At 54.7% G+C, this 21,956-nt stretch overlaps 2 protein-coding genes across 2 annotated transcripts; both read left to right on the forward strand.

The window, feature by feature from the left end:
- Positions 1 to 12,176: 12,176 nt before the first annotated feature.
- On the forward strand, positions 12,177 to 17,294 carry SCHCODRAFT_02709628 (uncharacterized protein; the record flags this gene model as incomplete). Its single annotated transcript, XM_003035866.1, has 20 exons — positions 12,177 to 12,216; positions 12,265 to 12,516; positions 12,569 to 12,906; positions 12,971 to 13,211; positions 13,273 to 13,313; positions 13,369 to 13,530; positions 13,579 to 13,680; positions 13,730 to 13,852; positions 14,326 to 14,455; positions 14,510 to 14,550; positions 14,921 to 14,992; positions 15,237 to 15,268; positions 15,526 to 15,575; positions 15,626 to 15,727; positions 15,776 to 16,066; positions 16,369 to 16,554; positions 16,637 to 16,791; positions 17,015 to 17,076; positions 17,133 to 17,136; positions 17,226 to 17,294. The coding sequence occupies 20 exons, from the start codon at positions 12,177 to 12,179 to the stop codon at positions 17,292 to 17,294; spliced, it is 2,493 nt and encodes an 830-aa protein (XP_003035912.1).
- Positions 17,295 to 17,500: 206 nt separating this feature from the next.
- Positions 17,501 to 18,335, forward strand: SCHCODRAFT_02661578 (uncharacterized protein; the record flags this gene model as incomplete). Its single annotated transcript, XM_050346496.1, has 5 exons — positions 17,501 to 17,513; positions 17,566 to 17,691; positions 17,742 to 17,837; positions 17,886 to 18,164; positions 18,265 to 18,335. 5 exons carry the CDS (start codon positions 17,501 to 17,503, stop codon positions 18,333 to 18,335), a joined length of 585 nt encoding a protein of 194 aa, XP_050202931.1.
- Between the last annotated feature and the right edge of the window lie 3,621 nt (positions 18,336 to 21,956).

A 21,956-nucleotide genomic window follows, 5' to 3' on the forward strand; every position in this document is an offset into this window, starting at 1 on the left:
TCTTTGTTGGCACTCAGGCCACGTTTGATGAAGCACTGTTCCCCCGCTGTCCTGACAGCACTCGTCGTCAACACGTACCAGTTGGGGAAGATTTCCCACTTCGTGATGATGATCCAGCGGATCCACAAGATCCACCACAGGAATCAGGAGACATGCCAGGCGACGATGATGAGGATTTTCCACCTCCGCGTCCCGCTGCTCCGGCTCCACCTTTCCCTCCTCAAAGAGGACCTGATGATGATGATGACGATCAGAATCGTCAGGACCCGCCGCTTGATCGCCGGGATCAGACTCCAGAGGCAGCTCCGCCCGCTCCTAAGCGTGGCAAAGGGCGTAAGAAAGCAGGTCCACCTCCTGAACCTACTCGGAAGTCTACGAGACAGTGGACCCAGGTTTCTAGTCCTGATAGCATCTATGGAGATCGTGCTCCAGCGGAGATTGAACACGATGTCTCGAGCGAGTCAAAATGGAGAAACATGGTTGGCGATGACGAACCGCGTAGCTCACGCTCAAAAGCCACCTCTGATGCTGAGAAAAGGGTTCCTGGCCCTAGCTTGCAGCCATCTTCGCGCGCAGACGCTCGAGAGCATCTGGATGAGGACGAAGCCCGCATGGCAAAGCTATGCCGGGAAGGGGGAGTAGAGCTCATCACTGAGTTGCTTTCCAAAGCGGTTCCGGTTAATGATGACGCTCTTCCTGACACGTCCAAGATACGCGACTGGACGTTCAAAGACATCTTGAAGTTGCCACCCGCGCAACAAAAGGAATGGATGAATGCTTGCCGCGAGGAGTTAGAGGCACTCCGTCAGCGCAAAGTCTATTCCCTTGTGGATCGTCCGAAAGGACAAAAGGTCATCAAATGCCGCTGGGTCTTTGATCAGAAATCTGATGGCCGCAAACAAGCCCGCCTCGTCGCCAAGGGCTTCAGTCAGGTTGAGGGAATCGACTATGACGAAATCTTCTCGCCTGTTGTCAGGTACAAGACATTCCGCCTAGTCATGGCGCTTGCAGCGCTTGAAGGCTGGCACTGGTCAGGTCTCGACGTCTCCAAGGCTTTCCTTTACGGGGACCTGGATGAAGAGGTCTACTCCCCCCCACAAAAAAATTTCACACTGAGGTCGTCCGTTCAAATTGTTTGATTTTTGTACATAAGGAAAAGCCTCCGCCACTGGTCCATAGCATGGATATAAACTAGTACTTGGTGTGTCCCCCATTAGCCTTGAGCAGAGCCCAAACTCGCTCTGGCATCTGTGCAATATAATGATCAATCTCCTTCACCGTCAATTCATCCCATAGCTTTTTGATCGTCTTCTTCAACCCCTCCTGTGTGGTTGGGAGCCGTGGGAGTGCGTGCAAGCGATGCTTGAGGATGTGCCAAATAGGTTCTATAGGCGACATGTCCGGAGAGTTGGCAGGGTGCGGGAAAAGGGGGATTTTCCGTGAGTCGAACCAAGCACGTGTCAACTTGGCCCGGTGGGCAGGCGCTCCATCCTGCTGGAACCAGACCTTCCTCCGCAGCTCCTTCCGCATCTCCTGGTAGAAAGGCAAGAATGGACCTTCTAGAACCTCCTCCCGATAACGGTCAGCACCCATGCCCCCTCCCTTCCCCCCAGGATAGTCAAGAATGACAAGTGGGCCCTTCCGACCTTTCGCGATGCATTCCCAGACCATGACCCGGATGTTGGCCTGCTTGAAGGTGGGTATGCAACAGTCCTCCTCGTACTTCTCGTCGGGGCGCCGAGTGACGAAGCCTGCGTCCTTCTTCGTGTCGATATAGATGTAGCTTTTGTCGGAGTAGATGATGTTGTCCCACTGGTGACGACGGGCGAATAGCTTGGCCCACTTGAACCTTTCGACCTTGTTCTTTGCAGTGAGGAAGTATACACGCCTTGCTCGACACCGTCGATAGCCTTTCGACTGAAGGTAGGCGCGTACCGTTGATGCAGAGACCCCAACAATGGCGCCGACCTCGTCCAAGGGGCGCCGTCTGTTACGACGGATCTCCAGCATGGCACGAGCCCTCTTGGCCTTGGTGAAGATGCGAGGACGTCCAGAGCCAGGCCGATGATGTGTCCGTCCATCCACATCAAATTTTCTCCAGATGTCGTATCCGGTACGGCCGTTGATTCCCTCAGCCTCAGCGGCATGCTTGATGTTCTCACCACCCTGAGCCAAAACTCGCCCTATGAAGCGGTTTTTCTGAGGGCTGTCATAATGGTTGTATGGGCCGCGGGTAGGCATTGAGGTGTAGATTGTAAAGGTGTATTTTACGGGACCGCCCAGAACGCGCGCGCGCATCAGGCACATGATCGTTCACCGGGCCGGAGTGTGAAATTTAATTGTGGGAGGGAGTACATCCGAGTCCGAGTCTGAGTCCAAATCCGAGTCCGAGTCCTTCACCTTGTTCGCCTTTGCCTTCTCCGCCGCCCGCTCCTTTCGCTTTTTCAGCGCCTTCTCCTTCTGCCCAATAATCGTCTTGCACTCCTCGGTGGAGTGCCCCTCGCCGTGGATGATGCAGAACACCTTCGCCTTAGCCTTCTTCTTGCCCTTGTCCTTGGGCTTGCGCGATTGGGGTGTGCGAGAAGAGGAGGTGGTGTATGCCTGCTTGTCGTCCGAGTCCTCCTTGCTGGTCACCTGCACCATCAGCTTTGCCTTGACGTAGGAGAGGGTGAGAGGCGTGGCCTTGGAGCTGCCCGCTGAGATGGCGGACAAGACGATCTTCCACTTCTCCAAGCTGGGAAGGGAGGCAAGGAGGATGAGGGGGATGAGATTGGCATTGAGGGGGTAGCCGAGGGTGGCGAGCTGGGTGACCGACTGCCGGACGCGGTGGATGTGCGCGCTCATTGCCTCGCAGGAGACGTCTCCATCGTTGGCGTCGACGAGCTTCGCGCGGAAGATCTTGATCAGGTCAGCGACCGCCATCTCGCTGGTGTTGGTCTGCTCGAACTTCTCGACGAGCTTCTCCCAGAGTTCACTTGCATGCTGGTACTTATGGAGCTCAAGGGCGAGGTTGTTCGAGAGGTGCTCCCGGATGGTGGAGAGGGCGCAGGCGTTCCGCCAGGACCAGGTCTCCCTCCGCGCAACTTGGTGAGCGGTGCAGGAGGAGCCCGATCCTGTGGATGTGGTGGTGGTTGTGTTGGAGTTGGTGTGCTTGGACCGTCCCAAAGGGGATACTTACCTATAGTCACGTATCACGCTGTCACTTAACCTTGTCTTTGACCGTTATCTTGTGGTCTGTTGTTCGTGTTTGTGCCCTCCCATCTCAACAGGTTGCCGGAGCGCTGGGTGACGTGGACGGGGAGAGGACGCTGCCGGTGTCAGTGGAGTCACCGCGATCTCAGGGGGAGGGGATTTCTCCGATCCAGTCACCACAGAGGTGAGGTCGTCCCTGTTGAGGGCATCGGTGACCCGGAGGCGCCAGAGCGGCCAGTCCGCCACGTCGGTGAGCGTCGGGACCTTGCTGTCCTTGGGAGCCATGGCGCAGAGTGGGATAGAGTGAGTCGCAGATCGAAGTCTTGCTCAATTTAGGCCACGGGGCTCATAACCTTTCACAAGCTAAAGAAGCGCAGGACGCGCAAGACCTCAGTCTTCCTGCTAGTGGAATAGCAACTTATATCCATGCCTAAAGAAGCGCAGGATGTGCAAGACTAAAGTACAGTCAGTAAATAGTATGAGTATAGTAAGTGAGAAACATACTCTCAGTCTTCCTGCTAGTGGAATAGCAACTGAGGGAAAAGAGATGTACAGTAAGGATAATTACGGACACCCCCGGAGCGGCGTGGGAACGTTCTTCCTGAATAGGAAGGCGGACAAAAAGCGTGGATGCGAGACAAACCGTCCGCCCATGAGAGGAGGCAGACTTGCCCCTCTATACCCTACTTTTGACATTTCCCAGGCCGGAGCAATACAATCGGCATAAGGTCGGATCTCCGATCTTTGGATTGTCTTCGGCAAGTTGTGTCAATTTGACATTGGGGTCAAGCGGCGTGCTAACTGTGCTGCACTTGGCCATGCCTACGGACTCGAGTATGCGCTTGGCATACATCATCTGGTGTAGGCTTATAGATCCATTCCGGCTTTGGGAAATCTGCATGCCGAGGAGGTGTTTCAATTCACCTAAGTCGGTGACTTTGAACTTGCTGCCGAGCTCCCCCTTCAACCATGTGATTTCCTTATCGGTACACACTGATAATGTCATGTCATCCACGTGCACTGCGACAATGATGGGCAGCGCATCTGGGGAATCATGACAGATATAGACCCATTGATTGGCGATTAAGTGCGTGAAGCCAAGATCCTTGAATGCCACGTCGAGGGTGCGATTCCAGACATTGGCGGATTGCCTCAGTCTATAAATTGATAAGTGCAGTTTGCACACGCGCCCAGAACCGTTGTTGTAACCAGGGGGCTGCCTCATGTAGATGTCCTCCATAAGCTTGCCATTAAGGTGGGCAGCGACAAAATCCATGCCGTGCACCTTGAGTTTGTGGCGTTTAGCAAGTGCCAGAAGGAATATAAATGTTTCGAGTCGGATTGTCGGGGCGAAGGTATCACTGAAGTCAATACCGTGGATTTGGGAGATTCCGTTTGCCACAAGGCGAGCCTTGTACTTGACAATACGGCCTTGGGCATCACACTTGCGGTGCCATACCCAGCGGCAGTCAATAGCCTTGCGGCCAGGTGGCAGATCAGTAAGGGACCATGTGCCAAGCGTGCTAATCATATTCCGATTGCATCAGGGCTTGCCATTGTGCCCAATCGGGCAAAGAATGCACTTCTTGAATAGAATGCAGATTTTCGTCAAGTGCGGCGGCTTTGGCACTGGCCATTGCATACGTGATGTGCGCGTTGTCCAAGTAGCTTGTACTCGGGTTCTTGGCGCTTTGCTTAGGCTGTTCACGCCGAGGTAAGTCCTGCCTTGCACTCTGATTGTGTTAGGTGGTGGGACTGAGCACGGGGGAACTTCAGTAGGCAGTGAACTATCGCCATCAGCAGATTGATAAGAATCATCATTGCTCTCACAATCAGATTGATCGTAGTCTGATGATGTGGATGAAGAGGGAGGAGCCGACGAGGGGGACGGTGTGAGAGGACCAGATATGAAGGGTAGATGACTTAGAGGTGAGGGGGGTGGTGTGCTTTCCTTCTCACGCTTGCTGTCAATACCCAAACTCTCCCCCTCAAGTGTGGGAGGGAAAGGTGCTGGAACAATGAGTTCATCATCAAGTCCCCACAGGTCCTCGGATATCACATTCCGTGATGTCTGCACACTGCGGGCTCCAGGGTTGAAGTAAGCAAGCGTGGGTGTGCATGCTCAAGCCAACGAACCTATACTGATGTACCTTTGGTTCAAGCTTGGGATTCTTTCCATCCTGCCATAGCGCCCAGACCTTCACGCCAAATTCTTGGATATTACTGACGTGGGGTTTGCGCCCTGTGAACGCTTCTCCAGGGGTGATGTCACCATCAAGCACCACTGATAGACACATGTTCCTGATGTAGAATGCATAATTGACCGCTTCTGGCCACAGAAACGTAGGTAGGCTCAGCCCGAAGAGCATAGGTGGCACGCGTTCGAGAATCATGTGATTCAGGCGCTCTGCCACACTGTTTTGGGAGGAGTGGGGGCCAGTAAGCTTGTACTCAATCCCCTCTTGATCAAGCCCATCAATCACAAGTTGATTGATGTACTCCTTCCCATTATTAAAGCGCATGTGTTTGCGGCCGGTCTGGGTGGTGATAGATGCAACATATTTTTGGATCCCACCAAGCACGGTAGGTCCCTTCTTGTTGTTGAGGAAATGTACCCCGCTGCGCATTGTGTATCCATCCGTCCATGAGATGAAGTACTTCTCCCCCCGAATCCCGCGGACGCGCGCTGTCCGAGGTAGAATCGAGCCAGTGATCACACTAGAGCAACAGCAAACAAGTCAGGAAGAGAAAAGACTCGGATGTGCCGCTCTAGGCAGGAGGGACCAGCAAATGCCGAGGAAATATGTGGCGCTCGGCAATAAGGCGCGAGCGCAGAGATAGGACTGTAGGTTAGCGTACAGTACCGGGAAACAGTCCGTAAAATCGCAGAAAAATACCATAGGTGCTAGAGAGCGCGTAGACACCGATTCCAACACACCCCCTTGATCGAGCACGTCCTAGCGCCCAACTCCAAGGCCAGAGAGTGTTGCCATGTGCTGCAGTTTGACCCGGCCCAAGGCCTTGGTCATCATGTCAGCCGGCATGTCCGCTGTCTGCAGATGGACAAGGCAGATGCTGCCGCGATGCACCTCATCGTGTTGGAATCGGTGTCTACGCGCTCTCTAGCGCCTATGGTATTTTTCTGTGATTTTTCGGACTTTTTCCCGGTACTGTACGCTTACCTACAGTCCTACTTGTGCGCTCGCGCCTTATTGCCGAGCGCCACATATTTCCTCGGCATTTGCCGTGCCCTCCTGCCTAGAGCGGCGCATCCGAGTCTTTTCTCTTCCTGACTCGTTTGCTGTCGCTCTAGTGTGATCACTGGCTCGATTCTGCCTCGGACAGGTTATGAGCCCCGCGCTCTAGCTGCCCCAATCAGCCAAATCAACACCCCGACTCAAACTCGCCGTTGTGCGCGCGTACCAGCTGCGATTCCCTCCGCTCGAGCGGCATTCGACGCGCAAGACCCTCCCCTACCTTGTGCCCGAGCCGCGCTCCGCGAAAATCGCCAGTACCGCCGCTATCGCCGTGCGAAGTCCAGCACCTCCGATCACCGCAAATTTTCGCCCTCCCTCATATTCGCCGTTGCGCACGCAGTTCGCGTTCGTTCCTCTCCAAACAACTTCCAGTCACTCCGCGCCCTTCTCCCCTACACGTCGACCCCACTCTCGTCCACTTTCGCCGGCTCGATCGTCCCCAACAACCGTCTTTTTGCGCCATGTCGAAGCGTGACTCAGATGGCCGCCCCATCCTCACCCGCTTCAACTGGAGCTGGTGGGACAGCGAGATCCAGCCCTGGCTGTCCAGCAAGGGCCTCTGGCGCTATGCCAAGGGCACTGTCACCAAGCCCAAGCCCAAGGACGCCAGCGCAGTCACTGATGCGGAGTACCGCACTCAGGAGGAGTATGAGCAGCGCCTGGAGAAGGCTGCTGGCGAGCTTTGGCTCGCCATGGAGGAGCCGCTTCGTCTGCAGTTCAAGGACAAGCGCAGCACGCCCAAGGACCTCTATGACGCGATGAAGACCGCCTTCAACATCCAGGAGGCTGGCACGCGCTTTGCTGCGCTCTCTGACTTCTTCGACGTCAACCTGGGCGACGACGCCGAGGCCACCACTGCCCTCACCGACCTCCTCTCGCGCGTCGACGAGGCCATGACGCGCGTCCAGTCCCTGCGCCCCTCGACCGGCTATGACGTAGCCACGATGGACCTCGAGCTGAAGGCGATGGTCACCATGCGCGCGCTCGCCGTCTCCCCCAACCCGCAGCACGCCAACATGTACACGTCCCTCCTGCTCGACAAGGCGCTCACCTACGAGACGGTCAAGGACATGATCGCGCGCGAGTTCGCCTCGCACCGGATGACGGCGGACGGCACCCCCCTCGCAGCCAACCGCGCCGGGTACACGCCCGAGTGCTACAACTGCAAGGGACCGCATCTCATCCGCGACTGCCCCAAGTTCAAGCCCGACTGGAAGAAGGAGGAGGAGGCCGCCGCTGCTGCTTCTACCTCGAAGCGCCAGCAGAAGAAGAAGAACAAGGGCGGCGCCAACGCGTCTGGCGCGTCCTCTGCGCCCTCCTCCGGCCCCTCCGAGGCGTCCTCTACGCCGTCTACCTCCGCCGCTGCTGCGCGCGTCGAGTCTGCTGGCCAGGCAAGCGCTTTCACTTCCTCCCCCGCTCTCAAGGAGTGGCTCCAGTCCAAGGCTGCGGCTAACTTCAACACCGACACAGGTGCGTCTCTACACATGACGCCGCGGCGAGATTGGTTCGTCACCTACTCGCCGCATCGTGTTCCTGTTCGCCTAGCAAACGGCGCGATCGTCTACTCGGCGGGCATCGGGTCGGTGGAGTACCAGCCGGTGGAGGGGGAGAAGTTGCTTACGCCTATCGTGTTCTTTGACGTCCTTCATGTTCCTTTGCTTACCTCGAATCTACTATCCATCTACCACCTCACTGCGCACAAGGGGTACGAGGTCAGCATCAAGGACAAGCGCGTCGCCTTCTATCGCGCTGGGGCGCTCGTCTGCACCGCTACTGTGGACGACTCGAACACAGGCTACTTGGACGGCTACGTCGTCGTTCCTCCTGCGCACAGCGCGCAGCGCGCCGCCTCTACCACGCTCCCGCTCGACGCTGCGCTCTGGCACCGCCGCTTTGCGCACGTCAACCATGGGGATATTGCGAAGCTGCGGCAGCGCACGCTGGTGAGGGGCATGCGGTTTGAGAGCAAGGAGGCGCCGGACCCGATCTGCGAGCCATGTATCATGGGCAAGCAGACGCGCAAGGCGGTACCGCGCGGTCCGGGAGAGCGCGCTACGCGTCCCCTCGAGTTGGTTCACACCGATTTGAAGGGTCCTATGCCGGTCGCATCCAGAGAGGGGGCGAACCTCTACTGGATCACCTTCATAGACGACAAGACGCGGCGGCGCTGGGTGGCGTATTTGAAGCGCAAGAGCGACGCCTGGGCTGCTATCCAGCAGTTCAAGGCCGCCGCTGAGGTGGAGAGCGGTCAGCGCTTGGAGGTACTGCGCTGCGATGGGGGTGGCGAGTACATCTCCAATGTCATGAAGGACGCGGCGCTGAAGGAGGGGTGGCGGTTGGAGATCACAGAGCCAGATGAGCCGCATCAGAACGGCGTTGCTGAGCGTGCTAATCTAACCCTTGCCAATGGCGCTAGCTCTATGCTCTATGAAGCGAAGCTGCCGCCTTCATTCTGGGCCTACGCCATAGCCGCCTACAACCACGTTGCCAACCGCGCTCCTACCTCCGCTCTGCCTGGCGACACCACCCCCCACATCGCCTGGACTGGCAAGACGCCGGATGTCGGCTACTTCCGCGTCTTTGGGTGTCTGGCCTATGTTCTGGTGAAGGACAAGCACCGGCGCGCGCTCGAGCCGCACTCTCAGAAGTGCATCTTCTTGGGGTACCCTCCGGGGACCAAGGCCTGGTTGTTCTACAACCCGGCCACCAAGAAGACGGTTATCTCTTCGCATGCGGTCTTTGACGAGCGCTATATGCCGGGTACGTCGCTCAAGAGCCTCAATCTCATCACTGCGGAGATTATAGACCGAGGTGAAGGCCTTCCGGACTTTGGGGATGTTGCTGATCAAGGGGGTGATGTGCCGTCGCCCTCTACCCATCGTCATAGCGCAGATGACGATGGTGTCGCGCTCTATGATGATCAGCCACCTCCCCCATCCGGACCGCCAGCGCCTGCTGCGCCTCAGCTGCGCACACCGCCGCCCACATCGCCGCCGGCACCCTCTACGCCGTTTCAGCAGCCAGCTGAGCCTACCACACCGCCTAGCGCGCGTCCGCCGCCGCCCTCTGCGCCCCGCCCGCCTCGCACCGCGCCGCCTAGCAAGGCCGCGCTGAGAGGCAGGCAGGAGCGCGCGCAGGAGCAGCAGCCAGCGCCGCGCCCTGAGCGCAGTCCGTCCCCTGCTTGGGAGACAGTTCGGCCGTCTACCTCGAGCGGACCGCCACCGTCGCGTCTGCCTCGGGCAACCAAGCCAACCCACAGCTTATCTGAGCGCGAATTGACGACTCGCGCTTGGCAAAAGCAGCCTGCGCCGCCTTCTACAGGCCGCGCTACATCGTCTACACCCGCGCCCCAGCCGCAGGTGACGTCCCCTAACCGGTTTGCGCCGTTATCCGGCCAGATTGAGGAGGTGGATGAGGAGGAGGAGGAGCAGGAGGAGCAGAGTGAGCAGGAGGAGCGCAGGGAGCAGGCGCAGGAGGATGATGCGCAGAACAGAGCGGAGGCGAGGCGCAGGATGATGGAGTGGTCAGGGAGTGAGGATGAGCTTCAGATCACTGATGAGACGCCTATCCCAGGAGCGCACGTTATGCAGGCCGGCCTCGACTACGTCTTCAGCGGCATCACCGAGGAGGACTGGTCAGTAGAACAAGCCCTCAACTACGCCCTTTCGACCACGGTCGCGTCCGACCCGCAGCAAGGCGAGCCCAAGACGTTTGCTGAAGCGCTGCTTCGCCCGGACAAGGCCAAGTGGATCGAGGCCGCATTCGACGAGGTGCAGGCGCTGGTCGACAACGGCACGTTCGAGGTGGTCGAGCTGCCGCCCGGCAAGCGCGCTATTGGCAGCTGGTGGGTGTTCAAGGTCAAGCGCAATGCTGATGGGTCTATCGAGCGGTACAAGGCGCGCTGCGTCGCGCAGGGCTTCTCGCAGCGTCCCGGCTTCGAGTACACCGAGACGTTCGCCCCTACGCCAAAGTGGGCCGCCATCCGCGCTATCCTCGCCCTCGCCGCCATGGACGACCTCGTGCTCTACTCCATCGACATCAGCAACGCGTTCTTGAATGGCGAGCTGGCCGAGGAGATCTACATGCGCCAACCGCCCAGTTTCAAGCTCGGCATTGATCCTGACAAGGACTATGTCTGGCGCTTGAAGAAGTCGCTCTATGGGCTGAAGCAGGCGAGTCATGTCTGGCACGAGACGCTGAACAAGGTGCTTGTAGAGATGGGCTTCACGCGCATTCTCTGCGACCACAGCGTGTGGGTGTATGGGCGCGGTGACGCGCGCATCCTCGTGCCCGTCTTTGTGGACGACATGACGATTGGGTGCAAGACTGACGCGCAGGCGCTCGGTATCATCGGCGAGCTGAAGAAGCACTTCAAGCTGCGCGAGTTGGGTCCTACCACCTGGCTACTGGGCGTTGCCATTGAGCGCGAGCGCAGCCGGCGCACGCTGTCTCTTTCGCAGCGCCAGTATGCCACGGACGTCCTCGAGCGGTTTGGCATGGCCGAGTGCAGCCCGGTCACCACTCCGCTCAACCCCTCGCAGAAGCTCAGCGCCGCCGACGCTCCTGTCACGCCGGAAGACATCGAGTTCATGTCTACCCGCGCCAAGGAGTACGCCTCTGCTGTTGGCGCCATTGCCTGGCTCGCCCTCGCCACTCGTCCCGACCTCGCCTACCCGGTCTCCGTCCTCGCTCGCTTCACCGGCAACCCTGGCCGCCCGCACTGGAACGCGCTCAAGCACCTCTTCCGCTATCTCAAGAGCACGCTTGACTACAAGCTGACCTACAATGGCAAGGCGGTGAACGCGCGCTCCGAGCTCTTCTACACCTACACTGACGCGGACCACGGCGGTAATCCGGACAACGGTCGGTCTACCAGCGGCCAGATTGTTATGATGGCGGGTGGAGCGGTCTCCTGGTCGTCCAAGCTGCAGACTATAGTCGCGCTTTCGACCACTGAGGCAGAGTACGTTGCGGCGTGCTCTGCTGGCCAGGAGATCCTGTGGATGCGCAACTTCCTGACCGAGTGTGGCTACTCGGTTAAGAGCGCGCCCTCCACCCTCTACATTGACAACAACTCGGCGCTGCAGGTGGCCAAGAACCCGGAGCATCATGGGCGCATGAAGCACCTGGACCTGCGCTTCTACTGGCTGCGCGATGAGGTGCATCGCGGCAGCATCCGCCTTGTCCATCTGCAGACAGCGGACATGCCGGCTGACATGCTGACCAAGGCCTTGGGCCGGGTCAAGCTGCAGCACATGGCAACGCTCTCTGGCCTTGGAGTTGGGCGCTAGGACGTGCTCGATCAAGGGGGTGTGTTGGAATCGGTGTCTACGCGCTCTCTAGCGCCTATGGTATTTTTCTGCGATTTTACGGACTTTTTCCCGGTACTGTACGCTTACCTACAGTCTTACTTGTGCGCTCGCGCCTTATTGCCGAGCGCCACATATTTCCTCGGCATTTGCCGTGCCCTCCTGCCTAGAGCGGCACATCCGAGTCTCTTCTCTTCCTGACTCGTTTGCTGTTGCTCTAGTGTGATCACTGGCTCGATTCTGCCTCGGTCAGCATATCCCCTTTGGGCGATTTGGACAACACGTCGTTGTCGCTCGCCTGAGGTAGCCGCAACTGACAGAAGAATCGCTCAGTGTGAGGCGAAAGGTATGTGGTCAGTAGTGCATGTGTTCCAAAACTGATGAGCGAGAAAATCAGCACCCTTGGCTGACTACAGCCATGAGCAATCCCGACCCGGAGGCCGCGCAGTACCAGGCCGGTAAGTGCAAGTTTCTGGGTACTTTGCTTGGTGCTCACCTCTTATTAGCCCCCCCGATTGAAAACATGGGAACTCCCGTGGATCTGGGGTCTACGCTCAGCCAGGAGGATGAGACTCCTGCCCCCAAAGACTGCAAGGGGAAGGCGAAGGCGAAGGAGGCGGTGGTGGCAGGATCTGTATTGGGATCAGTGGGCAAGGGAACTTGTCAATTATTCGGTCATCCGGTCAGTAAAGAGGTGACGGTGCTCTACAAGTCCTGGCAGGATTTGTTCTGCACTTGGGTGAGGGAGGGCAGCTTAGGTGCGTTCCTGCAGCTTGGCCCATGGGCATCGTTGCTTAATGATTTGTGCAGAAGCGCTGTTGCAGGGGCATGTGATCGACAAGAAGAGACTGTCTCTGCGTGCAAATGCCATTGAGCGAGACCTCTATGCTAGCGACTATCCCCGGTGGCAAGCGGGCTACAATTGCATGAAGATGCTGCACCAATGTACCCGCTCAGATCCTGTTTTGTCTGCAGGGGATGAGTTTCTCAAGCTCCTGCTCCATGAACGTGCGCCACCGGATTGTGTGTCCGCTGCTTTCCAAGCCTCCAACAATATCAGGGACACCGTACAGGCCGCTCGCACCCACTATCAACATCTGCACCTCAAGTTCATTGAATGGGGCAGTGACATGGAATTGCCTCGTAGAGTACTCGAGTCTATGAGTGTTCTGCGTCCCTTTTAGCTCTTGTCAATTGCTCACGCGCTTCTAGCAAATAGCGATCATCAAATCTGCGTCATTCACCTCCATCCGCGTTCTAAAACGTCCTATAGCGGCAAAGTCCCCCAGCACCAGCGCACCGCTACCGGCTTCCTACTTCACCTTGAACAGGGAGCACATCTTACGGCTGGCATCTAACCAGTGGCTTAACGATGAGATCATCAACTTCTTCATCGAGCTGTTCATGCATAATCCTCAGTCGCATCACAACGTTGTTGTAGCCCTCATGTCCCGTTGCCTGCCACCAAGAGATATTCCCTGCGAACCCAAAGGACGGCAGCCGGTGTTTCTCAGAACAAGGAACCAAGCTGGCAGCGCGTTTTGGTGGACTCAAGGTGCGTTGCTTGCAGTATCTTTGCACATCAACCATTGCCGCTGACTTTTTCACAGCTCATTGATGCATCTAACGTCAAGGACCTGAAGCTACTACTGATCCCTCTACACGTCCATGGTAATCATTGGTGTCTGTTTGTCATGGACTTTGTCAACCGCCATGGCACCGTGTACGACAGCTTGCTGACAAACGCCCAGGAGAATAGAGTGCTCTTCCAGGTGCATCTTACTTCTCACGCAGTCTATGTAGCTTACCATACCTTGCAGAGGATGCGAGACTGTATGCAAGCAGTCTGGGAGCTCAAGAAATTACCCGTGGACAAAGATTGGTGGAGAACAAAATGGCAATGGTTTGCTGATCCGCCTGATGTACGTTTGTTCAAGATTTTCATTCAGGCTGGACTAAGCTGCTATACAGGTTCCCAGGCAGAATAATGCCATTGATTGTGGCATCTACTGCATGAGCTTCATGGTGCACCTGCACAAGTGGGGTAAGATCAATCACAAGGACATCCCTGTTCCTTTGCGTATCCCACTTCATGTGCGCAGAGCTCACCTTCTTTGGTTTTATATATTAGAGAAATCATGTCATATCAACAGTATACCTAAGGATCACCAACCCTCTGTCTTTTGGGGGCTAACTGAGGCAACAGAGGAGTTATCTATGGCTGAGCGACGGACAGTGAACTGGTTAGAGTCAGATTCGAACCAACGGTTGATTGATCGGGGCTGAAGTCCAATCCATGTGGGCGTTGGCCGTCCACAACGCGGTCTCGTGTCCTCCACTTCCATCACCTACATTGTATCACGCGGGAGACCTTCTATCATGGCGTACATTGGGATGCTGCCATCCATTGAATGTCTTCCTGACCCACTACCTAGTAAAAAAGGCAAGGATAAGGTTGTGGAGACAGACAGGCCAAGGTGATCGAATCGGGCAGCAACACAGCAAAAGACGGCGAAGATGGTATGTGACATATATCTATACAGTGGGTCTCTCTAACAATACTGCAGAAAGAGGGTATCGCTGCTTTGGCCAGGCCTTCCGGCCGCCCCAAACCAAAGAAAGCCTCAAAGAAGTGCAAGAGAAAGAGGGCATCATCGAAGATGCCCTTGGTCCTGATCGATGAGGACACCGAGGAAGGTGAGTCTGAAGCTCTTTGTATCTGGCTTGCCCTGCCTGACTGGATACTCCTAGACGCTGCAGGCACTGCCGACTTGGTGGATGCACTGAACACCGTGGGCACCACCAATATTGCAGCATCTGCAGCCGTCAGAGCAGTACCAATCATTCACCCTCGTCGTCCCACCCGTCGCTCCGGTGCATCCAAGCGTGGAGCGCCAGAGCCTGAGGCACCCTCCTCAAAGCGCACAAAGCCAGCACCTTGTTCACCCTCACCTCATTCACCCTCGACACTATCAAACACTGTTCTCAATCTGATTACTTCCTCACTGCTCACATTGTCCGAGGCAGAATCGAGCCAGTGATCACACTAGAGCGACAGCAAACGAGTCAGATGTATATTCAGCAGTACAGAACGCATAACTACGCACCTAGAGCGACAGCAAACAAGTCAGGAAGAGAAAAGACTCGGATGTGCCGCTCTAGGCAGGAGGGACCGGCAAATGCCAAGGAAATATGTGGCGCTCGGGAATAAGGCGCGAGCGCAGAGATAGGACTGTAAGTAAGCGTACAGTACCGGGAAAAAGTCCGTAAAATCGCAGAAAAATACCACAGGCGCTAGAGAGCGCGTAGACACCGATTCCAACACACATCTGTACCACCAACCCCTGACGCTCCGCCTCCTGCTTCTTTACCAGTAGTTCCAAAGCCAAGGCAACAAGTATTGGACTTCGTCGAGGTTCCTCCTCGTCCTCCCACATTTAGTAGACCTGCTTCTCCTTCCTCAACCCATAATTCACAGGATGGGGATGGCAACGTGACTATGTCCAGCCAGTACGCAGTTGATGAAATTCCTCCACTACCAACAGATCTTCCCCTATCTATGCTGCCATTAGAGCATCCTTCCTCTGTTCATAACATACCAATGGACGAGATTGAAGTTACGAGCAATAACAACGCACATATGGTAGACGACCTTTCCAGAGAGAACACTCCTACTATAGACGTACCCTCCACATCCCATAGATACTTGCGTTCCCCACCGCGCCCCTCTCCTGAACAAACCTTTGCGTACAACTCCCACCGACAAGGCTACAGATTGAGAACCAATGGCCTAGAACAAGAGGTAGCAATTCCGACAGTAGGTTTCACGTCCCAGATGTCATTCCTTTACTGAACGACATATGACAGGCAGCTTTGGCAGCCTTGATGATGAAGGAGATGACAGCGATGACTGCGATGAGGACCGCATAATTGATGATGAAGGTGTCAACCAAGAAGATCAACCACTAGGTACGCTCTTGCATTTAGCAGCAGGTCCCACTGCTCATTCACCTTCAGGCGCCAATCCTATCACTCTCAAGCCTCCCAGCGAGCTGGGTGCTATGCTCGCTGAAGCAGAGGCTGAAGCGCAGACACACACGCCCAACAAGCTAGCGTCCGGTGAACTGAACTTTATGGTGACACCGCCCCAGTCTCCCTCTCCATCTCAGATTGCTGGACAGCAGTTTGAAGACGACTGGGAGGATGAGAAGGAACCAATGCAGGAGCGTAGTGGAGACAGTCCAAAGGACGAATCGTCAAAGAAGCGCACCAAGGGGCCTTGGAGAAAATCACATGTATCTGTCCAAGGTAGAATCGAGCCAGTGATCACACTAGAGCGACAGCAAACGAGTCAGATTCATAAGTAGCGAGATACAACGCATAACTACGCACCTAGAGCGACAGCAAACGAGTCAGGAAGAGAAAAGACTCGGATGCGCCACTCTAGGCAGGAGGGGCCGGCAAAAGCCGAGGAAATATGTGGCGCTCGGCAATAAGGCGCGAGCGCAGAGATAGGACTGTAAGTAAGCGTACAGTACCGGGAAAAAGTCCGTAAAATAGCAGAAAAATACCATAGGCGCTAGAGAGCGCGTAGACACCGATTTCAACAGTATCTGTTCTTCGGCGTCTAGGAATGCACTTGACAGAAGCTGTGCGCTACTATGCGAAGGTCTACAATCGCACTGTCAACTCGGTTTGGCGTCAAATGATGCTTGAGGTCCCATATGGTCGCAAAGCTAATCTTGCGAACCTCCACCGCCAGCGCTATCGCATCGTCCACCCTAAACACCCAGAAGGTAAGTATTCTCATCTCTGACTTTTGGTTGATAATAACTCCTTTATTAGAATCCCGCCTTAATTACAATGCACGTTGTACAGAAGACTACATTAAAAAAGTAACTGGTATCTTGGATCAGGCCAAGGACAAACTACGACGCAAGATACGGGCCGACCTAGTTAGGCTTGGCAAAGATATTGTCAACGTCCCCGCTGGAGTGCAAATCAACGCATGCCAACGCCAGCTGCAGGAAGCTGTAAGTGTTTTTCCAGTAAGATCATCGCACTATTGTTTCTCTGTTGATGCAGGCAAAAGTGTAAGTGGCCACCGATGATATCATTGTTCTTGGTGCAATTGTCTACGTCGGAGATGACCACCATCCTCCCCGAGATGCAAAGTTATTCTGTGGCTCTCCTCTGGCTTGGGATGTGAGTTGAACTACGAGACTGCCTGCTAGCTAACACGCTGATCATATCTAGGTTTTGACCGCCAACACCAGCATTGTGCTCAAGACGTACCTTGAATTGTCAACCATCCTTCAGTGCGCACTTTGAGCTAATTTCTTACTATATGTGGTGATCTGACTCCTCAAAACAGATCAGTGCGTCTTTGTCAATCTAAGAATACCTATCTGAAGCATCCTGATCAGCCTGCTGGGGATGACCCCACTGATACTGGGCACATAACCAGTGCAAAGTTAAAGGGAAAGCAGAGGGCTGCTCCAGTTACTACTACCACTCCCTCAACGTCTACGAGTAGAGGGGTAACAGCAGCGTCGCTCCGCGCCTGTTTTAGGAGCTCTATACAAGCCCAATTTGGTATGTCCTTGGTATACATTGTACAAGAGTCATGCTGATCTCTGTATAGCACAAAGGACTGATTGGTGCCCGTCTCGCTTTCATTGGTCCTCAGTACCAAAGAAGCTGCTTGAGAAAAAGCTTTGAATTATTGGTTGGGACAAAACCATGCCTGCCTCTAGTGAGTAACTTGAATTTTGGTGGATGTATACACTCAACTTTCCACTACCCAGATAAAGGCTTCAAAACTGAAACTCTCACCCAAATACAAGGGACGGTATTTTGTGATCATGTTGACAAGGGGCTACTACAATTAGAACCCTGGTCGAAGCATGCGTACCACTTGTATGTTGATGACAGTACGCGCACTTACACTGCACAGATGAGAAATCTTATGTTGAAGGATCAGTACCATATCTTGCGGTGGTGCTGGTGCAAGACATAGATGGTATCCCTTCACTAAAGGCCTCTGATTTGAAGGCAGCGGTCAAGAAGCGCTCGGAAGGTGAAAGGCCTTTTCAATGTGCATATTGGTTACTGAAGATCAGGACAGTTATTCGACAACAAGAACACAAACAAGACGCCGATATTGAGAGCGAGGATGATAGTTACCAAGAAGCATTGCCTTGTCACGTAGAGACCAGGTCACATCTCTATCGGAGCACAAGGAATTGTGCACCTGTTCCTGCTCATGCAGACCTAGAGGATGGGAACACCAACAGTTCATCTGATGCTTATAGACCTACCCCCCACAAAAGCAAAGCACTACCAACACGCGAGTTCAGTCATCCCCTCTCTGATGATTCACTGCCAAGTGTTGATAAAATCAGTGGTGTGTCTCTGTTATGCTTTGCATGCTCTATCAATACTTAAAAACCTGTCCTAGCCTATTTGAAGCCAGGAATGCAAAAGCTTCAGTACCAACAACAAAGCTGCTATCTGCCCAATCACAGTCCCGATTGCTGTCTCTGACTCCTTCCATCTCATTTCCAAGCCCTCCTGATCCTTCTGCACCTCTTTCACCTGATGTACCTCATGCTATCCCCTTGCCAGCTTACACAGTGCAATGATCTCATACAATGTGGGGTGGAGGAGGAGATCTTGGACCTTTTAATTAACCCAACTAGAATATATTCTTCTCAATATACTCCCATTCTGGGCCTATAATGGCATGAACTGCCTAAGTGAATGGATATCAGTAAATACACTACTTAGGGCGAGCACTATTTAGCATGTTCACTAATTAAGGTGCGCCCTAATTAAGGTGTGCGCTAATTAGGGCGCGCCCTAATTAGGGCGCGTGTTAAATAAGGTGTGCGCTAAATAGGACGTGGACTAATTAGTGCATGCACTAATTAAGGCGCGCGCTAAATAGGGTGTGCACTATTTAGTGCGTGCCCTAAATAAGGCATGCACTAATTAGGGCACTTGCTAATTAGGGCGCGCGTTAATTAAGGCAAGCGCTAAATAGGGTGTGCACTATTTAGTGCCTGTCCTATTTAGTGCGTGTTCTATTGAGTGCATGCGCTAATAAGTGTGTGTGCTTCTTACACAATGGATGAACAAGTGCATTGCTTATTTAGTGCTTGTCCTGATATGAGGACTTGGTCTGAACTTCGATCGCAAAGGCATACTTCACAAGCAGAGTCTGAGATAGATCTCATGACTTGAGACAAGCAATGCTTAGCAATAGATTGAATATTTATGGTCAGATTGTTGGTTATATGAGAAGTCCTGTATTTACTATACAACATCTGAATTGAGGCAGACATACAAGCAAGCTGGATTTCAAGGGCATAGGGAGCTACCACCTGTCCCATTTGCCATAATTGGGGGTATATATGGCAGTAGGAAGGTAGATAAGAAGCTAGGAGCAAGTACGCAGGTGCCGCCAAAATAGCGCGCGCCCTAATTAAATAGTGCATGCGCTAATTTTCCTGCCCCTCCCCGATCTGCCCCCGCATCTGGGGATGACCTCCCTACCACCCTAGGACCCCATACATTCAATCCCAGCCCAATCCGAGAGGCTGCCAAAATAGCGATTAAGGATAGCAGTTTTCAGGGCTCTTAGCATACAAATCACACACATCTATATATGCTAAGAGGTCTACATAAGTGGTACCCTGAGGTGTTTACCGGTAGTCCTGTGTAAGATACTGTCTCTAACTTTCCACATGCTCGATCGGCCCGACTTTGCCTGCACAGCCACAATTTTCGACTGGTCCTTGCAGGTCGAATTGCGCATGTTCTGCTCCTTCTCAAATTCATCAAAATAGTCAAATGTGCTCTTTCCTGACATTTATATCCTTCACTACAGCAGACATTCCATTAACTGTGCGTCTTCGTGTTCTTACCCATGATGATGGCACCACGTGCCTTGCGGTCGTCAACATCAAACTGCTTGCACTCCTCCTCATTGCCCTTTGCTTCCTTAGTGGTAGCGATTGGACTTTGTCAAAAGTGGTGTTTAGTGGTGAGTCTACCTTCAGCCAGGTCATGTGACCTCAACCCTTGGAACTGCTTATGTAAGTTCCAAGAGTTGAGATCACATGACTTTTCCCCACGCTTTGCCCGGATGGCCCCGTACATACGCGTGTACCTACCTTTCCTTTTCCCTCAGTCGCTATCCTATACGCAGGAAGACTGAGGGTATGTCTTTTACTTACTTTACTCTTACTTATACTGACTGTACTTTAGTCTTGCGCTCTCTGCACTTATTTAGGTATGAATTCAGTTGCTATCCTATACGCAGGAAGACTGAGGTCTTGCGCTCTCTGCGCTTATTTAGCTCGTGAAAGGTTATGAGCCCCGTGGCCTAAATCGAGCAAGACTGTTGGAATCGGTGTCTACGCGCTCTCTAGCGCCTATGGTATTTTTCTGTGATTTTTCGGACTTTTTCCCGGTACTGTACGCTTACCTACAGTCCTACTTGTGCGCTCGCGCCTTATTGCCGAGCGCCACATATTTCCTCGGCATTTGCCGTGCCCTCCTGCCTAGAGCGGCGCATCCGAGTCTTTTCTCTTCCTGACTCGTTTGCTGTCGCTCTAGGTGCGTAGTTATGCGTTCTGTACTGCTGAATATGATCCTGACTCGTTTGCTGTCGCTCTAGTGTGATCACTGGCTCGATTCTGCCTCGGACAAAGGCGCGCTCATCCATGCCGATGGGCTGACAGTCGACGTGGTAGAGACCGTGTTTGCGTGTTGCGACGCAGGCGATATCGCCGGAGGAGTCGCGGATTGTGCATGCGTTGTCCTTAAAGGACACGCGCAGACCACGCTTGGTGATCTGGGGCACCGAGATGAGCGTCAATGCGAGGTCGGGGACATGCAGTGTCTTCCGGATAGTCAGCGCGCGCACACCGTTTGGCGTCTTGGAGGCAAAGCAGGCGGTGCCAATGCCTACTGCCTTGATGACGGACTCATTCCCGAGGTAGATGTTGCGCGGCGGGTCAAGGACACGGTAAGTGCTGTCGTCGAAGAGGCGCTCGTCGGGGGTCATGGTCTTTGACACACCCGAGTCGATGGTGTGCGAACCTTGGTGTCGCTGCGGTCGCTTAGGATCAGACTGGACATAGGCAGAAATCTTCTTGTAGGCACGGCGCGAGTGTCCGAGGCAGAATCGAGCCAGTGATCACACTAGAGCGACAGCAAACGAGTCAGGTTCACAAGTAGCGAGATACAATGCATAACTACGCACCTAGAGCGACAGCAAACGAGTCAGGAAGAGAAAAGACTCGGATGCGCCGCTCTAGGCAGGAGGGCACGGCAAATGCCGAGGAAATATGTGGCGCTCGGCAATAAGGCGCGAGCGCACAAGTAAGACTGTAGGTAAGCGTACAGTACCGGGAAAAAGTCCGTAAAATCGCAGAAAAATACCATAGGCGCTAGAGAGCGCGTAGACACCGATTCCAACACACCCCCTTGATCGAGCACGTCCTAGCGCCCAACTCCAAGGCCAGAGAGCGTTGCCATGTGCTGCAGTTTGACCCGGCCCAAAGCCTTGGTCATCATGTCAGCCGGCATGTCCGCTGTCTGCAGATGAACAAGGCGGATGCTGCCGCGATGCACCTCATCGCGCAGCCAGTAGAAGCGCAGGTCCAGGTGCTTCATGCGCCCATGATGCTCCGGGTTCTTGGCCACCTGCAGCGCCGAGTTGTTGTCAATGTAGAGGGTGGAGGGCGCGCTCTTGACCGAGTAGCCACACTCGGTCAGGAAGTTGCGCATCCACAGGATCTCCTGGCCGGCAGAGCACGCCGCAACGTACTCTGCCTCGGTGGTCGAAAGCGCGACTATAGTCTGCAGCTTGGACGACCAGGAGACCGCTCCACCCGCCATCATGACGATCTGGCCGCTGGTAGACCGCCCGTTGTCCGGATTACCGCCGTGGTCCGCGTCGGTGTAGGTGTAGAAGAGCTCGGAGCGCGCGTTCACCGCCTTGCCGTCGTAGGTCAGCTTGTAGTCAAGCGTGCCCTTGAGATAGCGGAAGAGGTGCTTGAGCGCGTTCCAGTGTGGGCGGCCGGGGTTGCCGGTGAAGCGAGCGAGGACGGAGACCGGGTAGGCGAGGTCGGGACGAGTGGCGAGGGCGAGCCAGGCGATGGCACCAACGGCAGAGGCGTACTCCTTG

This window comes from Schizophyllum commune, assembly GCF_000143185.2.
Source record: "Schizophyllum commune H4-8 unplaced genomic scaffold SCHCOscaffold_1, whole genome shotgun sequence".
NCBI classification, from domain to species: Eukaryota; Fungi; Basidiomycota; class Agaricomycetes; order Agaricales; family Schizophyllaceae; genus Schizophyllum; species Schizophyllum commune.